The sequence below is a fragment of the Dendropsophus ebraccatus genome, chromosome 14, assembly GCF_027789765.1.
Source record: "Dendropsophus ebraccatus isolate aDenEbr1 chromosome 14, aDenEbr1.pat, whole genome shotgun sequence".
NCBI lineage: Eukaryota > Metazoa > Chordata > Amphibia > Anura > Hylidae > Dendropsophus > Dendropsophus ebraccatus.
The window spans coordinates 18,112,978-18,134,821 of NC_091467.1; the positions used below are offsets into that span (position 1 = coordinate 18,112,978).

General features: G+C 43.0%; 1 protein-coding gene across 2 annotated transcripts in view; it reads left to right on the top strand.

Moving 5' to 3' along the window:
- Positions 1-21,241, top strand: part of LOC138773109 (signal transducer and activator of transcription 5B) — a 129,837-nt gene extending 108,596 nt beyond the window's left edge. For both annotated transcript variants that reach the window (XM_069954084.1, XM_069954083.1), the window contains 13 exons: positions 978-1,129; positions 2,887-3,042; positions 4,197-4,376; positions 4,651-4,738; positions 7,157-7,279; positions 9,844-9,936; positions 10,092-10,298; positions 10,503-10,597; positions 11,951-12,081; positions 12,201-12,365; positions 13,868-13,916; positions 14,201-14,299; positions 15,247-21,241. In XM_069954084.1, the coding sequence (XP_069810185.1) occupies positions 978-1,129; positions 2,887-3,042; positions 4,197-4,376; positions 4,651-4,738; positions 7,157-7,279; positions 9,844-9,936; positions 10,092-10,298; positions 10,503-10,597; positions 11,951-12,081; positions 12,201-12,365; positions 13,868-13,916; positions 14,201-14,299; positions 15,247-15,376 (1,668 nt within the window). In that variant the 3' untranslated portion in view covers positions 15,377-21,241. The remainder of the gene's footprint in view (positions 1-977; positions 1,130-2,886; positions 3,043-4,196; positions 4,377-4,650; positions 4,739-7,156; positions 7,280-9,843; positions 9,937-10,091; positions 10,299-10,502; positions 10,598-11,950; positions 12,082-12,200; positions 12,366-13,867; positions 13,917-14,200; positions 14,300-15,246) is intronic.
- Positions 21,242-21,844: the final 603 nt, after the last annotated feature.

Consider the following 21,844-nt stretch of genomic DNA (forward strand, 5'->3'; position numbering starts at 1 on the left):
AAACAATAAGTCATTTTCTGATGACACATTCCCTTTAACCTTAAATAGCCCCTTTAAGATGAGCGCTATACAGCAGTATGTGTTCACAACAGCAAATCACATCTATGTCACATGACCAAAATATTTGTGCAATCTGTCTGCAATTTTATTACAGTTGTTAAGTGGGTGTAAAAAAAAAAGCAGACAAATCATAGAAAACGCTAAGGCTGGGTTCACACTACGTTTTTGCAATCAGTTTTTTCCATCCTTTTTTTTTTTTTTTTTTTTTGGATGGAAAAAAACGGATGCATGTATGTGCATTCGTTTTGATCCGTTTTTCCATTGAATTCCATTATAAAAAAAACCGGATCAAAACGGATAATTTTTTTAACGTACACAAAAACGTGGTCAACCTTATTTTTGTGTCCGTTAAAAAAAGGATCCGTTTTGATCTTTTTTTTTAATAATGGAATTCAATGGAAATGAACGGAATAAAACGGATGCACACACATGAATCCATTTTTTCCATCAGTTTTTCATTCGATTTTTTTTTTTTTTGCTAAAAACAGATGAAAAAAAACTGTTTGCAAAAACGTAGTGTGAACCCAGCCTAAGCAGGTTGAAGTCACTTGGTGACAAAGTCACATGCCACAAAAAATCCATCAAACTTGCATTGCGCCGCTGACATCAGCGCCGCACTGCAACATTGTGAGCTTCATGTTGCCCATCCAGAGTTGCTGTGCAGATACCGCTGACCTTTAGCTAATGCGTGCGGCCAGCTTTTAGCCTAATATAATGTTTTTCTGCTCATGTCGGACACATTCTGTACCGAGCTCTTCAGGGGAGAGTGCATGCGATGACTTCATTAGTAGCCAATATCTATTTACTTGTCTTTGCTTTTATTCACTTTATTACATCCTGAGAACAATGTGAAGTACGTCCATTTTCCAGAATCCTTTTTAACCTTTTATGTTTGTTTTTTGTTTTTTTTTCTCCAGGATCTGTCAGAGAAGCATCAGAAGACCCTGCAACTTCTACGCAAGCAGCAAACAATCATTCTGGATGATGAGCTGATTCAGTGGAAGAGACGGCAGCAGCTGGCAGGGAACGGCGGTCCTCCGGAAGGCAGCTTAGACCTTCTACAGACCTGGTATATTAACATTGCCTGTATATTGTCAGTGCTGCTGCCTGAACTGGGAGTCAAGAAAATGGTCCTTGGTGGCTTCTGCCAAGGCTTGTTGGAGAGAAGAAGCCACCAGCTCATGGTTCAGGCAGCATTCACGCATCCAGTGTTTTTCACGGAGCGTGATTTTCTGAACGTCTGCTCATTGCATCAAGTGACTGCATTCGGGGAGATGGGATCTGGGAGTGGGGGACAGCAGCATGGGAGATGGGAGCGGGGGACAGCATTCGGGGGGATGAGAGCCAGGAGCGGGGGACAGCATTCGGGGGATGGGAGCCAGGAGCGGGGACAGCAGCAGGGGAGATGGGAGCCGGGAGAGGGGGACAGCAGCATGGGAGATGGGAGCGGAGACAGCAGTAGGGGAGATGAGAGCCGGGAGCGGGGGACAGCAGCAGGGGAGATTGGAGCCGGGAGCGGGGGACAGCAGCAGGGGAGATTGGAGCCGGGAGCGGGGGACAGGAGCGGGGGAGATGAGAGCCGGGAGCGGGGGACAGCAGCAGGGGAGATTGGAGCCGGGAGCGGGGGACAGCAGCAGGGGAGATTGGAGCCGGGAGCGGGGGACAGCAGCAGGGGAGATGGGAGCCGGGAGCGGGGGACAGCAGCAGGGGAGATGGGAGCCGGGAGAGGGGGACAGCAGCATGGGAGATGGGAGCGGAGACAGCAGTAGGGGAGATGAGAGCCGGGAGCGGGGGACAGCAGCAGGGGAGATGGGAGCCGGGAGCGGGGGACAGCAGCAGGGGAGATGGGAGCCGGGAGCGGGGGACAGCAGCAGGTGAAATGGGAGCCGGGAGTGGGGGACAGCGGCAGGGGAGCTGGAAGCAGGGGACAGCAGCAGGGGAGATGGGAGCCGGGAGCGGAGGACAGCAGCAGGGGAGATGGGATCCAGAAGCAGGGGAGATAGGATCTGGGAGCGGGGGACAGCACCGGGTGAGGTGGGAGCTGGGAGCGGGGGACAGCAGCAGGGGAGATGGGAGCCCGGAGCGGGGGACAGCAGCAGGGGAAATGGGAGCCGGGAGTGGGGGACAGCAGCAGGGGAAATGGGAGCCGGGAGTGGGGGACAGCGGCAGGGGAGATGGGAGCCGGGAGCGGGGAACAGCAGCGGGGGAGATGAGAGCTGGGAGCAGGGGACAGCAGCGGGAGAGAAGGGAGCCAGGAGACAGCAGCAGGGGAAGTGAGAGCCAGAACGGGGGACAGCAGGGGAGATGAGTGGGGGGAGGTATGAATGCCCACATAGGATTTCATGGTCCCTAAAATTGTCAGTGGTCGTGGATCTGCAACCACAGACAATTTTACAGGAAATGTTAATAAGGCATTAAAAGGTGGTATCTATTGAGCCTACTATCTTCTCCTTAAATAAGACCCCCTTCACAAATTGGGAAAATCTATTTTTTACCAGGAAATCCTGATACTTCCATGTTATATTCTGTATGAAATAGCACAGTCTGCTATTCTTTACAGCATAAAAAAAGGTATATGTACCTGTAAGTGCCTAATGGAGGATGAAGGAAGGCATCCAGCTAATGAATGGTGACCTATGGATATGTATAGCATGTGCTAGTTAATTTGCCAGTACATACGGCCAATGGAGACTGCAAGCGCTATGTGAGAAGAGTGTAAAATATATGGTATGACTTGCAGAGAGGAAGGAGACTGGTACCTCTATAACATGGAAAAGCCATTATCTCTTTATAACGTACTAACCCATGTAAGCCTGGTCTCCGCAGGTGTGAAAAACTTGCAGAAATAATATGGCAGAACCGACAGCAGATAAGGCGAGCGGAGCACCTGTGCCAGCAGTTGCCGATCCCCGGGCCTGTAGAAGAGCTGCTCGCTGAGCTGAACGCCACCATCACAGACATCATCTCCGCTCTAGTAACCAGGTAACCTATAACCCACCCTCAGCTCGGACTGATACCTCTGAGGAAGGTCTCCCCTGTCTGTAGCTGATCTGACCGATCCTATGAATGGGGACAGAATTATTCTGGAATTGGGCTCTATTCATCATCTGTGGGGCCTCCGAACATTGTCAAGCTCTGAACCTGGCAATGTTTAGTGGCCCTATAGAGAGTGAAAAGCTCTGGCTGCAGTCACCTGCTCATTCAGGGGACAATTTTGTCCTTATTTACAACCTCAGTGAGGATCCCAGCAGCTGGACCCACACTGATCACCTTGTTATCCCAATCCTGTGCACAGGTTAACTTCTTCAGATGGGAATACTGCTTTAAGACCTTAAAGGGGTATTCCACTCAAACATACATTTTCATATGTTGCTTTTTATGATGAGACTAACAGTTCCCTCCATACTTGTTATCTATTTAGTCTCCTTCCCCCAGTTCTGAGCTGCAGCTTTCTGCTGAAGACACAAAAATCTGTATGTGAGCTTTCCACTCTGTCTCGCCCTCCCTTCTGAGACGACTGATGTAAACAAGTTACTATATGCAACTTTATAAGCTTCTTTGTAATGCAAGGAAGGTCAAGTTGCGGATGAAATCTGCGATTGACTCTCCTGGCATTACTAAGTCACACATAGGAACTTGTTTACATCAGCCATCCCAGAAGAGAGGGGGGAGGAGGGGAAGACAGAGAGAAAAGCTCACACAGATGTTTGTGTCTTCAGCAGAAAGCAGCATCTGAAAACTGGGGGAAGGAGACTGAATAGATAATAATAAGTATAGAAAGAATGGTTAGTCTCACTATGTGCAGCAACATATGAAAAGTTATGTTTGAGTGGAATACCCCTTTAAAGCATACAGCTTAGTCATCATATGTGCATGGTTGTCTGACATTATGTTGAAGCTTATACCAACCCCGGTTTTCTGCAATAGGATAAATCAGAATTCATGAGGCCATTTAACAGTTCTGAACAGTATATGAGGAGTAATAGCTTGGTCTTTTTTTTCTGTATACTTACTGGAGTGATATATGCTACCATTTACTGTGATGGCTTTATTGTTGTCCTTTACATTCATGGCCATGCACTGTGCATTAGCTGCATACATGTTGTACAGTTATTCTTTCTTCCTCTCTCTTTCAGCACATTCATCATTGAGAAGCAGCCTCCGCAGGTGCTGAAGACACAGACAAAGTTTGCAGCGACAGTTCGGTTGCTGGTGGGTGGCAAACTGAACGTCCACATGAACCCACCCCAAGTGAAAGCCACTATCATTAGTGAATTACAAGCCAAGGCTCTTCTGAAAAACGAGAACACGAGAAAGTAAGTGTGACGTACCCCTATAGATCAGGGCTAGGGAACCTTGGCTCTCCAGCTGTTGCAAAACTACAACTCCCATCATGCCTGGAAAACCAAAGCTAAAGCTTTGGCTGTCCAGGCATGATGGGAGTTGTAGTTTTGCAACAGCTGGAGAGCCAAGGTTTCCTAGCCCTGCCCTAGATCTATCACCTCTCTTTCCATTCTATCGTTCTTGTGTATTGAAGTGACCGTGGACTGTAGATGTCATCTGATAACGCACTTTGTCTTTGATTCACAGCGAGAGCAGCGGAGAGATCCTAAATAACTGCTGTGTAATGGAGTACCACCAGGCCACGGGCACGCTCAGCGCACACTTCAGAAACATGGTAGGTGTGCACAGATGGGGGTGTCCATGGTAGTAGATGAAAGAGGTATTTTTTTATGTAACTTTAAAGCGTACCTGTCATGGCACCCGCTGCCGGATCAGTGGTGACTTCCTCTAGTAATCCGGAAGTTTGGCTCTCCTTGGATACCAACATGCAGTGAGACCATAATTCACGTTGCCCTCATTGGATCCAGTTGGGCTTGAGCACATTACAGCCTCTTCGCGTGTTTGTATACAAGTAGACCCGAACTTAAGAATTAAAAGAGGAACTCTTGTTGATCTGCCAGCAGGTGCAATGACAGGTACATATTAAGGGTGCGTTCACACTTACAGTATCTGCAGCAGATTTGATGGGGCAGATTTGCTTTGAATCTGTAACTTCAAATCTGCTGCAGATCCTGTATGTGTGAACGCACCTAAGGGAAAATTGTCTGATTTAGGTATATGTCTCCTTTTATAGGAAATAGGAATATATTATATTATATTATATCATTATATTATTATCTTTTTTTAATTGACCAAAAAGGTTGATATTACAGTTGTTTTAGCTGCTTTTTTTTTCTTAACTTTTTTCGTCCAACTTTTCACTTCTTGCAGCCATTTATTGTCATGATATACACTCACCGGCCACTTTATTAGGTACACCTGTCCAACTGCACGTTACCACTTAATTTCTAATCAACCAATCACATGGCGGCAACTCAGTGTATTTAGGCATGTAGACATGGTCAAGACTATCTCCTGCAGTTCAAACCGAGCATCAGTATGGGGAAGAAAGGTGATTTGAGTGCCTTTGAACGTGGCATGGTTGTTGGTGCCAGAAGGGCTGGTCTGAGTATTTCAGAAACTGCTGATCTACTGGGATTTTCACGCACAACCATCTCTAGGGTTTACAGAGAATGGTCCGAAAAAGAAAAAACATCCAGTGAGCGGCAGTTCTGTGGGCGGAAATGCCTTGTTGATGCCAGAGGTCAGAGGAGAATGGGCAGACTGGTTCAAGCTGATAGAAAGGCAACAGTGACTCAAATAGCCAACCGTTACAACCAAGGTAGGCAGAAGAGCATCTCTGAACGCACAGTACGTCGAACTTTGAGGCAGATGGGCTACAGCAGCAGAAGACCACCCATTACTAGCATAGTGTACCTAATAAAGTGGCCGGTGAGTGTATGTGTCCAACCATGGACAAAAAAGGGCTGTAAATAGAGAGGAGCTAACCGGGTTCGGGTTCGAGTCCATCCGAACCCGAATGATCGGCATTTTATTAGCTGGGGCTGCTAAAGTTGGATAAAGCTCTAAGGTTGTCTGGAAAACATGGATACAGCCAATGACTATATCCATAATTTCCACATAGCCTTAGGGCTTTATCCAACTTCAGCAGCCACCGCTAATCAAATGCCGAAAGTTCGGGTTCGGATGGACTCGAGGTTCGCTCATCTCTAGTTGTAAACTATCCAAGATAAAAGGCTTTAAAATAATAAAATAATTCAAAGATAGCTGTTACAGCTATAAATAAGCTTCTACATGCCCCCAGCACTGTTTCCGGGCATATGAATAAGGGCCCTATTCCACAGGAACGATAATCGGCCCCATTTGGCCCGATTCGGCCGATTATCGCTTGTTGGAATAGAGAGAACGATCAGCCGATGATCGTGTCATCGGCTGATCGTTCATTTAGGGCCAGACCTAACGTCATCGCTCCGCTACCGCGCATTGCTACAGTGGAATAGCGGTGCGCAGTGGGCGATAATGTATGCTGCAAGGGCTGCAAGGACATCGATAACTATGTCCCTGCAGCCCTCACTCAACGATCATCGGGCTGTGTAATAGGCCTAGTAAACAAGCGGCGATCTAGCAGATCGGCGCTCGTTTACATCGTTGATTGGGCCCTGCTCGGCCCGTGGAATAGGGCCCTAAATGCTATGAGTGTTACTTATGTGTCCCAAAAAGGACTTACTCATCTAGTAATGTGGGCGGTCCAGAGCTCCTAAGTAGTAAGTAGTCACGGCTGGCGGGAAATCTTACTGGCAGTCTAGTCTCACTGGGGGTGTCGGCATATCTGAGACGGCAGCATCATAGAGGGGGTCGTCCCTGAGCCCTAACTCTCCAATGGAGGTGTGATTACCGGAAAGATTTCCTGCCAGCCGCGACTACTTAGAAACTCTAGACCGCCCACATGACTAGATGAGTAAGTAATTTTTTTGGGACATATAAGTAACACTCATATTGTTTACTTATATGCCCAGAAACAGTGCTGGAGCTTATTTATAGTGAGATTTACCTTTAAACACTTTTATTTTACACCTTATAAAGTTATAAAAATGATTTTTATAAAAGCCTGAAACTCCCGTACATAATAAGCGGCCCTGCATTTTAACCTTAAATGATAAAATTCAGCTAATTCTTCCATTCTTCCTCCCAGTCCTTGAAGAGGATCAAACGCTCAGACCGGCGAGGGGCAGAATCGGTCACAGAGGAGAAGTTCACCATATTGTTTGAGTCCCAGTTCAGTGTGGGGGGAAATGAACTGGTTTTCCAGGTGAAGGTAAGAGAGTAGATACAGATATAGCTATCCCTTTCCCAGTAATAACATAATCCTAAAGTCAGTGTTCCCCAACCTATGGCCCTCCAGCTGTTGCAAAACTACAACTTCCATCATGCCTTAGGCTATATGGCCACGATGGGAGTTAGTTTTGCAATAAGTGGAGAGTCACAGTTTAGGGAAAATTGACTTAATGTTTCCTAAATGGAAGTAAGACTTTAGCTATTTATACAGTTGTTTTCCAAGTAAAAAGCAATAATCTGGCCGTAGCCTCAAGCACATCATTTCAGCACAATGTGGAATTTTCCTAGACCAGATGCAGAGGACAGAACAGAGGGAACCAAATAACAAATACTAAGGGATAGTAGCATGGAACAGTTTTCTAATGTTTTATTAGTCTCTGTTTTTCCTTATAAGGTTTATATACAGTGGTGCCTTGGATTACGAACATAATTCATTCCAGGACCGCGCTTGTTATCCAAATCACTTTAAACCAAAGCAAATTTTCCCATAAGAAATCATTGAAATGTAGACAAATGGTTCCACACCACAAAAATAAGGATTTTTTAAATTTAATTTTGAAAGAAAGCTGGTTATGTCATATTATAAGTTACTGTACAGTATAGCAATCAGCATGTGGAGTATAATGTATAGTAAGCGCATAAACCTGATAACACAGCAGCAGTTTGTAGATACAGGATGGAACTGCAGATCCCCATAATGTAGTAGCGTAGTACAACAGGCTAGAATAGAGAAGCAGGGCTGCTGTCAGAGGTTTGTGCAGTCACATGACAGCAATGGGAAAGGGATGTGTGTTCAGCATGGGCCAATCAGGAAGGGAGAATCACAGAGCTGTGAGGACAATGACAGAAACAGCAGTGTGAGTGCAGGCACACTATAGCAGCAGTGTGTATAGCTGAGTGTGAGTGCAGGCATATTATAGCTGTGTGTATAGCTGAGTGTAAGTGCAGGCACAGTATAGCTGTGTGTATAGATGAGTGTAAGTGCAGGCACAGTATAGCAGCAGTGTGTATAGCTGAGTGTAAGTGCAGGCACAGTATAGCAGGAATAGAGAGGATGGGAAACACAAGGGTTTACAGAAACTGCAGGGAGCATGAAGGAATGAGCAGGGTATAGGGTGAGCACAGTATAGCATCACTCTCTGTCCAGGGAGAGGGAGGTTACAGCTATGAAGAGATTACCTTCACAGTCCTGTCCCCTGATGTAAGCCCCAGCCTGAAGTGGATCTGCTATGATTTGGAAGGTGAGGGAGACTTCCTGGGTCAGAGTAAAGTGCTGTAGACCCCGCTACAGCACCCATGCCCCTCCCCCACTCCCCCTCCCACCCAGTACAGGGAGCTCTTAAACCAAAGCAATGCTCTTAAACCAAGTCACAATTTTGAGAAACTGTGAGCTCTTCTTGCAAAACTCTCTCAATCCAAGTTACTCTTTAACCGAGTTACCACTGTAGTTTTTTATGGCTACATGACAACCAGAATATATGATAATTAAAGATGAGCGAACCTGGAGCATGCTCGAGTCGATCCGAACCCGAACTTTCGGCATTTGATTAGCGGTGGCTGCTGAATTTGGGTAAAGCCCTAAGGCTATGTGGAAAACATGGATATAGTCATTGGCTGTATCCATGTTTTCCAGACAACCTTAGAGCTTTATCCAAGTTCAGCAGCCCCAGCTATTCAAATACCGAACGTTCGGGTTCGGATCTTCTCGAACCCGGTTCGCTCATCTCTAATGATGATCCATCCCGTCAAGGAATTTAAAGGGTTTTTTTAAGAACGTTAGAGCTCAGTTCCATTAAAATAAATAGAAATTAATTTGAATACCATACAAAAGGGGTGACGCTGTTTTGGCAAGAAAATAGGTTTGTTTGTTTTTCTAATCCTGGATAATCCTTTTCTGGGGTTTAAAAAAAAGAAAAAAACTAACGAAAATAAAACTTTTCACATATCTTGGCGACATGTCATAACTTTGGATTGGTCAAGGCTCAGGTGTGTAGACCCCCACCATTTCTTAGAGCCAGAAGAAGTACTTAACTAAGTGCTTCTCTCTCACCATCTCTGTAGGAGGCTCCATTGTAAATCTATGATACCTGTCTCTTGCAGTGAGCTTAGGAGTAAAGCCCTTGGCCAGTCTTTCCTTACTTAAAGGGGTACTTCAGCTGATTTATTTTTTTTTTTTTTAAATCAACTGGTGTCAGAAATATAGATTTGTAATTTACTTCCATTAAACAAATATCCAGTCTTCCAGTCTGTATGTCCTGCAGGAAGTGGTGTATTCTTTCCAGTCTGACACAGTGCTCTCTGCTGCCACCTCTGTCCATGTCAGGAACTGTCCAGAGCAACAGCAAATCTCCATAGAAAACCTCTCCTGCTCTCCAGACTAAAAAGACTGCACCACTTCCTGCAGGACATACAGCAGCTGATAAGTACTGGAAGACTAGAGATTCAAATAGAAGGGACATTTTTTTTTTTAAAGCTACAGGGATTTATACTGCATTACTTTTTGTGTATCTTATCTTATTTGATTGATCTATACTCTTCCTGCAGACACTCTCCCTCCCTGTTGTAGTAATCGTCCACGGGAGTCAGGACAACAACGCTACAGCAACAGTCTTGTGGGACAATGCGTTTGCCGAGCCGGTAAGTCATAGGTTCCATCTGGTCTTTTATTCTCTATGGTCAGAACATCTCGCTGGTTTCTTCTGCTGTAATCACATTATTCCCAATATATTTATATATTTTTCTCCCAGTGGAAATTTCCATCTTCTGACATTTGCATCTGTTCTTCTCCGCAGGGCCGGGTGCCATTTGTGGTTCCAGACAAAGTTCTTTGGCCGCAGCTTTGTGACGCTCTGAACATGAAGTTTAAGGCGGAGGTTCAGAGTAACCGAGGGCTCAGCGATGAGAATCTTGTGTTTTTGGCGCAGAAATTATTCAACAACACCAGTAACCACAAGGACGACTACAACAACATGACCGTGTCCTGGGCACAGTTCAATAGGGTAAGGGATTACTACCTGTGCCCGACTTAAAGTCATCTCATCCCCAAGCACCACCCAACAAACAGATGATTGTTAGGGGAACCATTTTTTTTTTATGACAGTAACACTTTTAAGTTTGCAGAGTAATATGGAGTAAGGGCTACACAAGTCCTTGTTATGGTCCTGCATTAACATGGTGTAACTAGTGTATTCCGTCCTACACAGGAGAATTTACCAGGCTGGAATTACACTTTCTGGCAGTGGTTTGATGGCGTAATGGAAGTATTGAAAAAGCATTTAAAGCCTCACTGGAATGATGGGTAAGTGGGAACCGTGGTGCCTTGAGTCTTATTATGGCAAATTGTTATTGTTGGCCAACCTAAAATTTAACTTTACGTGAAAGACCACCTCTGAGCAACATTTTGTTCAGTTTATGGGAGTACTACAGCAAACCTTTTTTTGGTGTCAGAAAGTTATATAGATTTGTAATTTTCTTCTATTTATGCTGTTTGTCCTGCAGGAATGGGTGTATTCTTTCCAGTTTGACACAGAGCTCTCTGCTGCTACCTCTGTCCATGTCAGGAACTGTCCAGAGCAGTAACAAATCCCCATAGAAAACCTCTCCTGCTATGGGTAGTTCCTGACATGGACAGAGGTGGCAGCAGAGAGCACTGTGTCAGACTGAAGAGAATACACCACTTCCTGCAGGATATACAGCAGCTGTTAAATACTGAAAGACTGGAGATTTTAAAATAGAAGTAAATGACAAATCTGTGTAACTTTCTGACACCAGTTGATTGGAAAGATAAAAAGTTTCGCCTGAGTACTCCTTTAATTTTACTACAGCAAATACATTGTTCTGTGCAGAATATGTTTATAGTGGCCAGAGCTTCAGATCCCTTGCATAGACAGATTTATAGGAGATATCCTGCAGCCACGATTAAATAAGGGTGTTCAAGGTTAATGCATACAGAATATACATTGCACCTTATAATAACACAGTAGGCTGTAAGCTCATTAGCTCCATCTAGTGGCAGCTGAAGACTTCCAGCATTTTCACTTTTAATTCTTTGCAGAGGAATTTGTAGCTTTGTATAAAAAAAATGAAGTTCACATTGCTATAAAGATATATTAGAAACATGATCCTTAAAGGGGTTATCCAGTGCTACAAAAACATGGCCATTTTCTTTCAGAGACAACACAACTCTTGTCTCCAGTTCAGGTGCGGTTTGCAATTAAGCTCCATTCAAACCCCGGCCAAGCTGGAGACAAGAGTGGTGCTGTCTCTGGAAGAAAGTGGACATGTTTTTGTAGCACTGGATAACCCCTTTAAGGGCTGAGATTCCCTCTAAGCTCTTGTCTACTCCTGTTGGCATATTAAGGGTACGACCACTTCTATTTGAAATGCTGCGGATGGTGGTGCAAGTGTTGCAAATTAAGTGATAAAAAGTTTTAAGTGTTAAAAAAAAAAAAGTACACCTGATTTTCATAACACTGCAAATATATAGCATGTGTGCACACAGGGAGAATTTGGAACCACCACTTATATGTAATGAGCATTTTTTATTTAGTATAGTTAGTTAGTTAGTTCTCTGCTTATCCCTGGTTCAGTTCTGCCGTTTTATTTACGTATCTACTGTATGTGACATGAGCATTTTTTATTTTTATTTTAGGGCTATTCTGGGCTTTGTCAACAAGCAGCAAGCTCACGATATGTTGGTGAACAAGAGGGATGGGACGTTCCTTCTTCGCTTTAGTGACTCTGAGATCGGGGGCATCACAATAGCCTGGAAGTTTGAGTTGCGTAAGTTTCAGCCTCGAGTAAAACAACAACGTCCGTCTGATAATATAAAGCATCACCAGACTTATCTAGTATACAGTTTGCTGTCATTGTGACATAGGATTTTTCTCATGTCTATTTAGCGGAGAGGGCCTTATGGAACCTGATGCCATTCACCAGCCGAGATTTTTCAGTACGTTCGCTGGCGGACAGACTCGGAGACCTGAACTATCTCATCTATGTGTATCCCGACAGGCCAAAAGATGAAGTGTTCTCAAAGTATTACACCCCAGTGCTCTGCAATCCTTGTAAGACTAACCCCTCCGTATATATAAATGTGTATATGTGTGTAGTTTATAGATAGCTTTCTATGCTTTTCTTTACTGATTTTGAGTTATGCATAAATCATATTGTAAGTAAAAAAATAAAATAAAAAAAATTAAGGGTTTTTTATTAGAGATGAGCAAACCGGGTTCGGGTTCGAGTCCATCCGAACCAGCTATCTGCATTTGATTAGCTGGGGCTGCTGAACTTGGATAAAGCTTAAAGGTTGTCTGAAAAACATGGATACAGCCAATGACTATACCCATGCTTTCCACATAGCCTTAGGGCTTTATCCAAGTTCAGCAGCCACCGCTAATCAAATGCCGAAAGTTCGGGTTCGGATGGACTCGAGCATGCTCCAGGTTCGCTCATCTCTAGTTTTTATACTCCTTGGTTCAGAGATCTATCAGCGGAGCTATAAATTTCTACGGTAGCTAAGCCCAGACCGATGTTGCTGTATATGGTTGAAACCACACTCCCCCATGGCGGCCAATGGCTGGATGATTTTTCATAACCATGCGGCCATTGTGGGCTTGTTTCAGAAATGTGGCAGCTGCAGTGTGAGGACCCAGGCAAATGCAGTGGAGGCAGCATGTTTTCCCAGTCATCCAAATAGCTTATGGAAGTTGGCACACTTAGGGCCCGATCATAACTGTTGATCTGCTGGATTGGCGCTCGTTTACTGGTCCTATTACACGGCCCAATAATCGTTTAACAAGGGCTGCATGGAGATTGTTACTGATGTCCTTGCAGCCCTTGCTTAAACTGTATACATTATCTATCCACGCTCCAGGGCTCCCTTTTGCGGCCTTCTTCTCCCCAGGTCCCTTCACAGCCGCAGCACCATGAACAGCACGAACATTGACTGGGGATCTATGCCAAGCCAAACAGTCTCTCCAAAAGGACTGACATGCCATCTGCAGACAGCTGTTTCGGGGTTGTTGCCCCTCATCAGTGCAGAGCAGGGTGTTGGTTGGTTTGGGAGAGGTCTGTCGACATGAGTCAAAGGGTTACTAGTTCTCCCAAAGAGATTTTTGACTTGGCTAAATCCCCAGTGTTCAAAGACTCCTAGACTTCAAGGGACACCACTTTGCTTTAGTGATGTAAGAACGATTTGCCATATCTTTTCTTCTCAGAATTCCCAGTGTAGCAGGAGTGGCCTTTAAGTCTCCACAAGTCTTTATGACTGACTCTCCTTATAGAGAATTAGTATCCTTTTGACCGACTTTCTGATTGTAATTTTTATTAAATTATTATGGAGACCGCCATCTTGCCTGAGCTGCTTTCACAGCATTTAGGGATATGCTTTACAGTAATTCCCATGGAAATAGGCACAATAGACAAACATCTCTGGTTACATGTGTTTGCCAGGTTTAGTAATATCTAGTCATGGATAGGGAGGTTTGGTGACTTGGCACATGCTTTCTGTCATGCAATCTGTGAGGTTTTTTTTTAATTTGTCTTTATATTTTTGCTTTCCCTATAGCAAAAGCAGATGGATATGTGAAGCCAGCCATAAAGCAAGTGGTTCCAGAGTAAGCATCACTTCCTTATGTGTGTACCTATATCCCATTAGTGGTAGCGGAGGTGCAGTGTCGCCCCACAAAAGTTGTATAACTTTATTTTAAAAAAAAATATATATATTTTTTTTTTTGCCGGAATACCCCTTTAATATTACCAGTGGGTTTCTTGAGAGGCCACACTAGTGTTTAGTGATGTGAATGTATGTTTCTTACTGTATGGCAATAACTTACCTGGAGGAAAATGTACGTGTTCACAATAAATGGCTCAGGATTGTATCTTTTGTTTGTTTTCTAAGGTTTGTGGCCACTGATGTAATCCCACCAAACAGCTACATGGACCAGGCACCATCCCCTGCAGTCTGTACTCAGCCACAATATAACTTGTATCAGCAGAAGTAAGTTATCATACATTGATGTATATGTGATAAATCATATTGCCTGTGTGCCTGATGGTTGTCGTTGATCTATAGCTACCTTCTATGGCAGAAGGTAGGGACACTTAAGCCTGGTCCACCCTGTAATCCTTAGCTCAGAACAGTACGGCATCTGGTATCCAGCTGCTGGTGGTACAATCTGTAGTGAATGGAAACTGAGTTGCAGTAACCCAGCACGGCCACTAAACAATGTATGGAGCTGTCTGCTTTCTGCTCTGCTCTTTGCATATGCAAGTGCTGTGGCCTTAGTAAAGTGCTGGGTGCTGGCTGTAGCAGTGATTGGCTCCCTGCTGATCTGATATTGATGACCTGCCCTGAGAATACAGTAGGTCAACTATAAAGTTAAACTGGAATAACCTCATGTGAAGTATTATTGGACTCAACCACTGTGATTACTCCTAGCTACTTACACAGCATCCATTAATGTCAATGGGAGTTACGTAAACCAACCATCTCCAGTAAACACAGACTGGTTTCATGTCCTGCAGGAAGTGTTGTATTCTTTCCAGTCTGTGACAGTGCTCTCTGCTGCCACCTCTGTCCATGTCAGGAACTGTTCAAAGCAGGAGAGATTTTCTATGGGGATTTGCTATTGCTCTGGACAGTTCCTGACATAGAAAGAGGTGGCAGCAGACAGCACTGTGCCAGACTGGAAAGAATACACCACTTCCTGCAGGACATACAGCAGCTAATAAGTACTGGAAGACTTGAGATTTTTAAATAGAAGTAACTTACAAATCTGTATAACTTTCTGACACCAGTTGATTTGAAAACTATTTTTCCCTCTAGAATACCCCTTTAAGTGAATGAGTAATGTTTTTCACCCCTCCTTCCCGCTCTGTTTATCTAGTCATCTAGATTATTAAAAAAATAATAATAATTCTTCTTCTTTTTCTTCTCCTCTGCAGTCCTGACTCTGTTCTGGATCCTGATGGAGACTTTGACCTAGATGACAGTATGGATGTGGCAAGGCATGTAGAAGAGCTGCTCCGGAGACCCTTGGATAACAGCCAGTGGATCCCCCATGCCCAGTCCTGATGTAGTCCTCACCCTCGCCTCACTGCCTCCAAAAATCTAAATGTGAATTGTTTTCACAATAATTAATTTTGGTATTTTGTGCATGGTGATAAGTAGGTTTTATTTTCTTCTGTTTTATTTTATGGTACTTTTTTTTTTTTGACAAGAAAACCGTATTCTCACATATTTTCAGTTCTGTTAACAATTTAAAGGTCTTTGTCCACCTTTTGAAGTCGGTCTCACTTCCTCAGGGAAAGTGATGCACCCTGACCAGCCCTTCTTTGTACTGAAGATACAAGTCATATTTTGCCCTATACCTGCAGGAGGGGACTCTCTCAGCCTTCAGTTCCGTCTATATATCATCTATAGTTTTGCCTGTGTTGGTTGTAATGAACAGGAACTGAGCACATTGAGCCTCCTCATCCTGAACATGTAGAGGCCTCTTTATGGCCAGAATTCCCCTATATTATATGGGGGGTATCAGAGGGTGGTCGGCGACTTTACACTTCATTTTGTTTTGGATTTTTATCGTCACGTCCGTACAAACCTTACACTGCTTAGTGGATTGTGAAATGTGGCCGAGAGATAAACCAAAGGCCATCCTAGTCTATGGAGAATCAGATCAAGCTAAATGTCAATCATGTTTACTTCACAAGATATGTACAGTGTTCTCCTCCATATCTGAGCCCCATGGTGGGAAGGGTTAGAAGATAAGAGAGAGCTAATATAAGGAAACCCTGCTTACGACTGATCAGGGTTATAAGTTTATTTAACATTAAATATATATATAAAAATATATATATATATATATATATACTTCAAAATATAACTAATTATATGAATTTTTTCTATTTTATTATTTTTCGGGGTTTTTATTCTCCACTTTTCCGGAATGGCCTCATTTATATTGAGGACGCTGTCGATAGACCTCCAGAAATGTATTACAGCACATGCAATATGATAATAGTGGCGTATGACAAGCACAAGAGGAATCTTCCCAGGACTTTTAAATAGTCCCGGGCAGCGCTTGTGTCCTGTGAGACTTCTGATTATATGGAAGTGACCAGCCAAACATCTTTACCACTTTCTTCCGACTTCTGGAAAATATTATCCTATATTAGAACCACATTCTCCATTCCTGCAAGAGTTTTCAAGGGAACTCGTCACTAGATCAGGCTCCTTTTGGGGGATATCTTTGGAATGATTTATCAAATGTGACCCCCTAACAAGCACACAGTGCAATAATAAAGATCAACCAGCAAGATAATAGTTGTTTACCAGATTTCCAGTTACATCGTAAAGGGGTATTCCACTCAAACATAACTTTTCATATGTTGCTGTCCATGGTGAGACTAACAATTCCTTCCATACTTATTATTATCATCTATCTATTACCTTCCCCCAGTTCTGAGCTGCTGCTTTTTGCTGAAGACACAAAAAACTATGTGTGAGCTTTTCTCTCTGTCTCCCCCCTCCCTTTTGAGACGGCTGATGTAAACAAGTCCCTGACCGGCAGTTTCTGCAACTTTGTAGTTTCTTTGCAATACTGGTAGGGTTTATCGAGGCCAAGTTGCTAATGAACTCTCTCTGATTAATCCTTCCAACATTACAAAGTTACAGATAGGGACTTGTTTACATCATCCATCTCAGAAGGGAGGGGGAGACTGAGAGAAAATCTTACACACAGATTTTTGTGTCTTTGGCAGAAAGCAGCAGCTAAGAACTGAGGGAAGGAGACTGAATAGATAACAGCTGTGGAATGAATTGTTAGTCTCACCATACACACAGACACAGCTGCCGTCTTTTTGCAAATTTGCTGATTTTAGCCACGTTTGCATTCTTTTCAGAATAGATATATATTATATATAGTTTACCTGTCTGGATGGGTATGGGTTAAAAAAAATCAGTGTGCGGTATAGCGCCCAGCATACACCAATTGCGGTCGAGCTGGTCATGCTAGATGCACCAGAAACACAACTGTGACTCTGAAGCCATTTTGCACATTATTGACTTGGAACCCAGCACTTATTATATATAAAAAGCCATGCAGAAAAATATATATATTTTAATAACTAAAAGGTGACTTGTTCCTCTAGCTAATACATATGTAGCTAGTAATATGCTATTTTGGAATACAATATATTAGTTCCATCATGTGAAACCAGATCTGATATGTCAGTATGGTGGAATGCAATCATGTACTTCTCATTCCAAAGAAAAACACACACTCGTATATGTAGACATGTATGTGGTCATGTCAGGGGTGAACTGACCAGTGTGGGATAGCTAAGGAGGGTCTGTATATGTCATAGGGCCAGGGTGGACCCCAGTCTGCGCAGGTTTCTTTTCACTCCTTTACCTAACATTGAGGAGGTTCTCCATGTAGCGACCAAATGAAATGGAATCTCATCTCTATATCATGCTCTGAGCCCAAGTGTAAAGTAGGTGTTGCTGCGCAGCAGAATACGTAACTCTTCACTTCTTCACCCCTCACTGCTTTGATTGCTTGACATAGGAAGCCAAGCCCTGTACATCATTAATGCAAGGCAAGAAAGGATGGGGTAGGGAGGAGGCAAGCATGCTGTGGCTCAGCCACACCTCCTTGACGCCTAAGCTCCGAGATGACCTATTAACTTTAATGAATCTAGATAAGATAGGAGATTTCATGACCTGGTTGTCTCCAAGCCTGCCCCCATTTTTGTTGTCTGGACTTTATATTAATCTTTGAGCCTGGCAGTAATTGTTCTTATAAATGGCGTGTCATACAGTGTTGTGTGTTAGCGTGTCCCAAGCAATGTATTGGAGTCCTCAATTTAAAACCAATTTGCTGTTGAAATGAGGGCAGAGAGGAGAATGGCAGATCGTGGTTTTATCAGTTGAATGTTGTGACATTGTTTCAAACCATTAAAGAGAGACTGGCAGTAGGTTTATGGTGCCCTATCTAAGGGTAGCCTAAAGTAGTGACAGAGAAGCTGAACAGAATGATGTATAACTTACATAGTTCTGTGAAACTGATTAGGAGATGTCCTCCTGAATAACAAGGACCATAACTAGTTCTCCTCAGTAGTCCTGGATATTCATGAGCACCAGCATACTCTGGCAGTTTTTGATCTATATAGTGCATAGGCAGAAATCTGTCAAACAGCAGCTAGGGGCGGGGTTTATAGGTGCGGCCTAAAGCCCATTCTCCTGCATATCAGGAGAACGGCTGAAGACGATAATGTAAGCAAAACATCATTCTGTCCAGCATTTTTTTCACTAATTTATGCTGCCCTCTAAGGCAGCATAAACCTAGTGACAGATTCCCTTTAAGGATAACACAAATATGCTTCAATGATAGAAGTGTGTGAACAAGGCCTTTTATTTGTAAGTATGCATTTTTATGCAGTAAGTGATGTCCTACTAGGCAAAGACTTTTCCCAGTTCACCCCTGATAAGTCGATTCAGGAAATAAGGCATTCAGGTAACTGACTTTTATAAGGATGGTAGATAATAGAATTGGTGTAAATTCCCTTTTTACAAAAATATTTTGTTCTTGTGAAGAATTTTTTGACGTGCCTGGATTGCTGCCATATATATCGATGAGGCCCAAGGGCAAGTTTTGTTTGGCCAGGGGATGCCACACACACATCTGTCCGTGCCTTTCTTTTATAAGATTATTACAAATTTGTGCAATTCTGGACTTAGATTTAGATGGAATTCTCTCCTTATCTTGTGTTGTTTTTTTTGTTTTTTTAAATAAATTCATGAATTATTATGGCAATACCATTATCTACAAATTGGGCACCTCCATCTATCTTATAGCCAGGTAACAGGCAGATCATCATCATCATCACTCGCAAATACACAATCAGCACATACCCTCTCACTTTCCTCATATACCACGCAGTTTTGTTTTTTTTTTGTTTTTTTTTTATAGCTACTGTGTATATGTATATATTATTGGTTATAGGTTCAGCAATGACAGGAAAGGTTTTAAATCATTAATAGTCCAATCTGTTATGTACCTCTTTAGATCCTGTTTTTTTTTTTATTGTTACTTTTTTCCTAGAATTCAGTGCAAAAATAAAAAAAAAAGAAAAAAAAAGTTTGAGGTAAAACATTGGCATTCACAAGGATCGGAAAAGCCAAAAAATCTTGTCATATTCTGATTGTAAGTTATCAGGGAGTCCTGGCAAATTTTGTCAGGTCAGAATAGGGCTTAGTCAACTACTTAGCGGGTAGCATTTCTCTCCTATTCAAGCTCCTTCCTCTGCTGAATCCTTAAGTTATCACTATCGAAAGTAATGATCAGTCAGGGTCTGAGTATTTAGACCCCCACCAATGTCTAGAATAAGCGGGGAGAAGCACGTAGCTGAGTGGCCCACTACCTGACTGGGAGCGTCTAGAGAAAGTGGACCAAGGTTACAGGAGTGAAGCATAAAGCCATGCGCTTCTTCCCATTTGTTTTAAAGATTTAGGGGGTCTAGACACCCAGACCTCGACCAATCAAATTTTTTGACTTGACACTTTAAACTGGCCATCCACCAAATAACTGTTGGCCAACCCATCGGGATTGGCCAACCACGGCAGCTTCCTGACTCTACCCCAATGGCAGAAATCGGAGGGGAGAGGTATCGGACATGTTGGATTTCAGCTGTCCAGTCCTTGGCTTTCGTCTTGGGGAGATAAGTTGTTGCAACGAAGAGGCTTTCCTTCTCCTCTCACTGAGTTACGTATGGAAGGATATATATCTTATGTATGGGCAGCTTTTTAAAGGGGTTGTCTGCTTTAGACGACCCTTTTATGTGCCCTACTAGGGTATATGGCTGTAATACAGGGGCGATCCCCGTTCCGACATAACCTCTATTAACCAAAGCGAAACAGTGCTTGCTTCTGGAGGACCCAGGCTATCTGTACGTTATATGGACATCCCATTGATTTCAGTGGTCTTTATGTAGTACCTCATTTCTCCAGCAGTGTCGCTGTAGGAGAAATGAACACTAGCCAACCGTTTTCTCTGGTGATAGATTTTGTGGAATCGGCATATCATAGAGGGACTTTTAAGATCCATAGGGGGGGGGTCTAAACTTTTTTTTTAGCTATTTAAGTATTGCATCCTCACGGTTTTATTGCTGTATAGAGATTCCTAAAAAATAATAGCTCTCAAAGACAAACTGATGAATGAACCGCAGCACTCAGGACATATGTATAAATATGTACATATATATGTTTTTAAATACAACTCTCCGTATACGATACAAGATGTTTTTTTTTTTGTTTTTGTTTTTTGAATGTTGGATTTTTTATGTAAGGTTACCGGGGAGAGAAATGACTATATTTACACACAGACCAGATGACAATGCCAATCTCAGCGAACCTATATAGTTATACCGCCTGACCTCCCTTTCTTGAAAGTGGTCAGGTGTGCCTTAAAGAAGCAGAACAATTACTCATACTCCCTTAATATGGTACATACATTTATGCCCATCTCAGTACAATTTTTTTTTTTTTTTTTTAGAAGTCATACAATGGCTGTCGTAGCTTATGGAAGGAAGAGGTATTAATAAGTAATACCGCAACTTCATTTTTCACGATAATATCACATAACTACTTATTAGCTACGGGTTGGTCAAACGTTAGTACAGTATGTTTATTTTTATTTTTTTCCTAGTAGCCATTTAATAAGAGGTTGATCGTGTCACCACAGCCGCCTCCTGACGCCCATAGAAATACATAGGGAATATTTCTTGGGCTTCTTTTACTTTTCTTTCTTGAATGTTTGAAAGAGATCTGCTTCCTAAAATCTCTGTTATGTTTGCCTGATCCTCGCTGTTAAGTGTCTTTTCCCCCGTTCTATATTTACTCTTTTATTCAGCAAATTACATTGTGTGTTTTGTGCATTTGTGACTTTTATTTTGGAAATAAAATGTATTTTCCATTATAAAAAAAAATTTGGTTATGTTTTTGTTTTGTTATTTAATGGAGAACTTTGTCCTTTTTCCTTTTTTCTTTTTTTAAACAAGTCTTCTGGTAATAAGTTTTAAGAATCGATAGATATTAATGGAATGTTTTGTTACATAGTATGGTTGACATATGTCCATGGAGTTCAACCAAGGAGGGGAAGGGGGATGGATGATGGGTACATTATATTGTTATGATGGGTATAATATATTGTTATTATGGTTGTGTAATTTGTTAACTTTTCATGTGTATACAGAAATGTCAAATCTTTTCCTGCTTTAACCCCTTAAAGGAAACCTGTCACCCCCCGTGCCGGGGTGACAGGCTCCTGACCCCCTGTTAGATCCCCCTATACTTACCTCATTGCGCCGGGTCCCGCTGAAATCTCAGTCACCCGACCGGCTCAGGAAGTGGGACCCGGCGCAATGAGGTATGTATAGGGGGATCTAACGGGGGGTCGAGAGCCTGTCACCCCAGCACGGGGGGGGGGGGGGTGACAGGTCCTCTTTAAAGGAGACCTGCCACCCCCCGTGCCGGGGTGGCAGG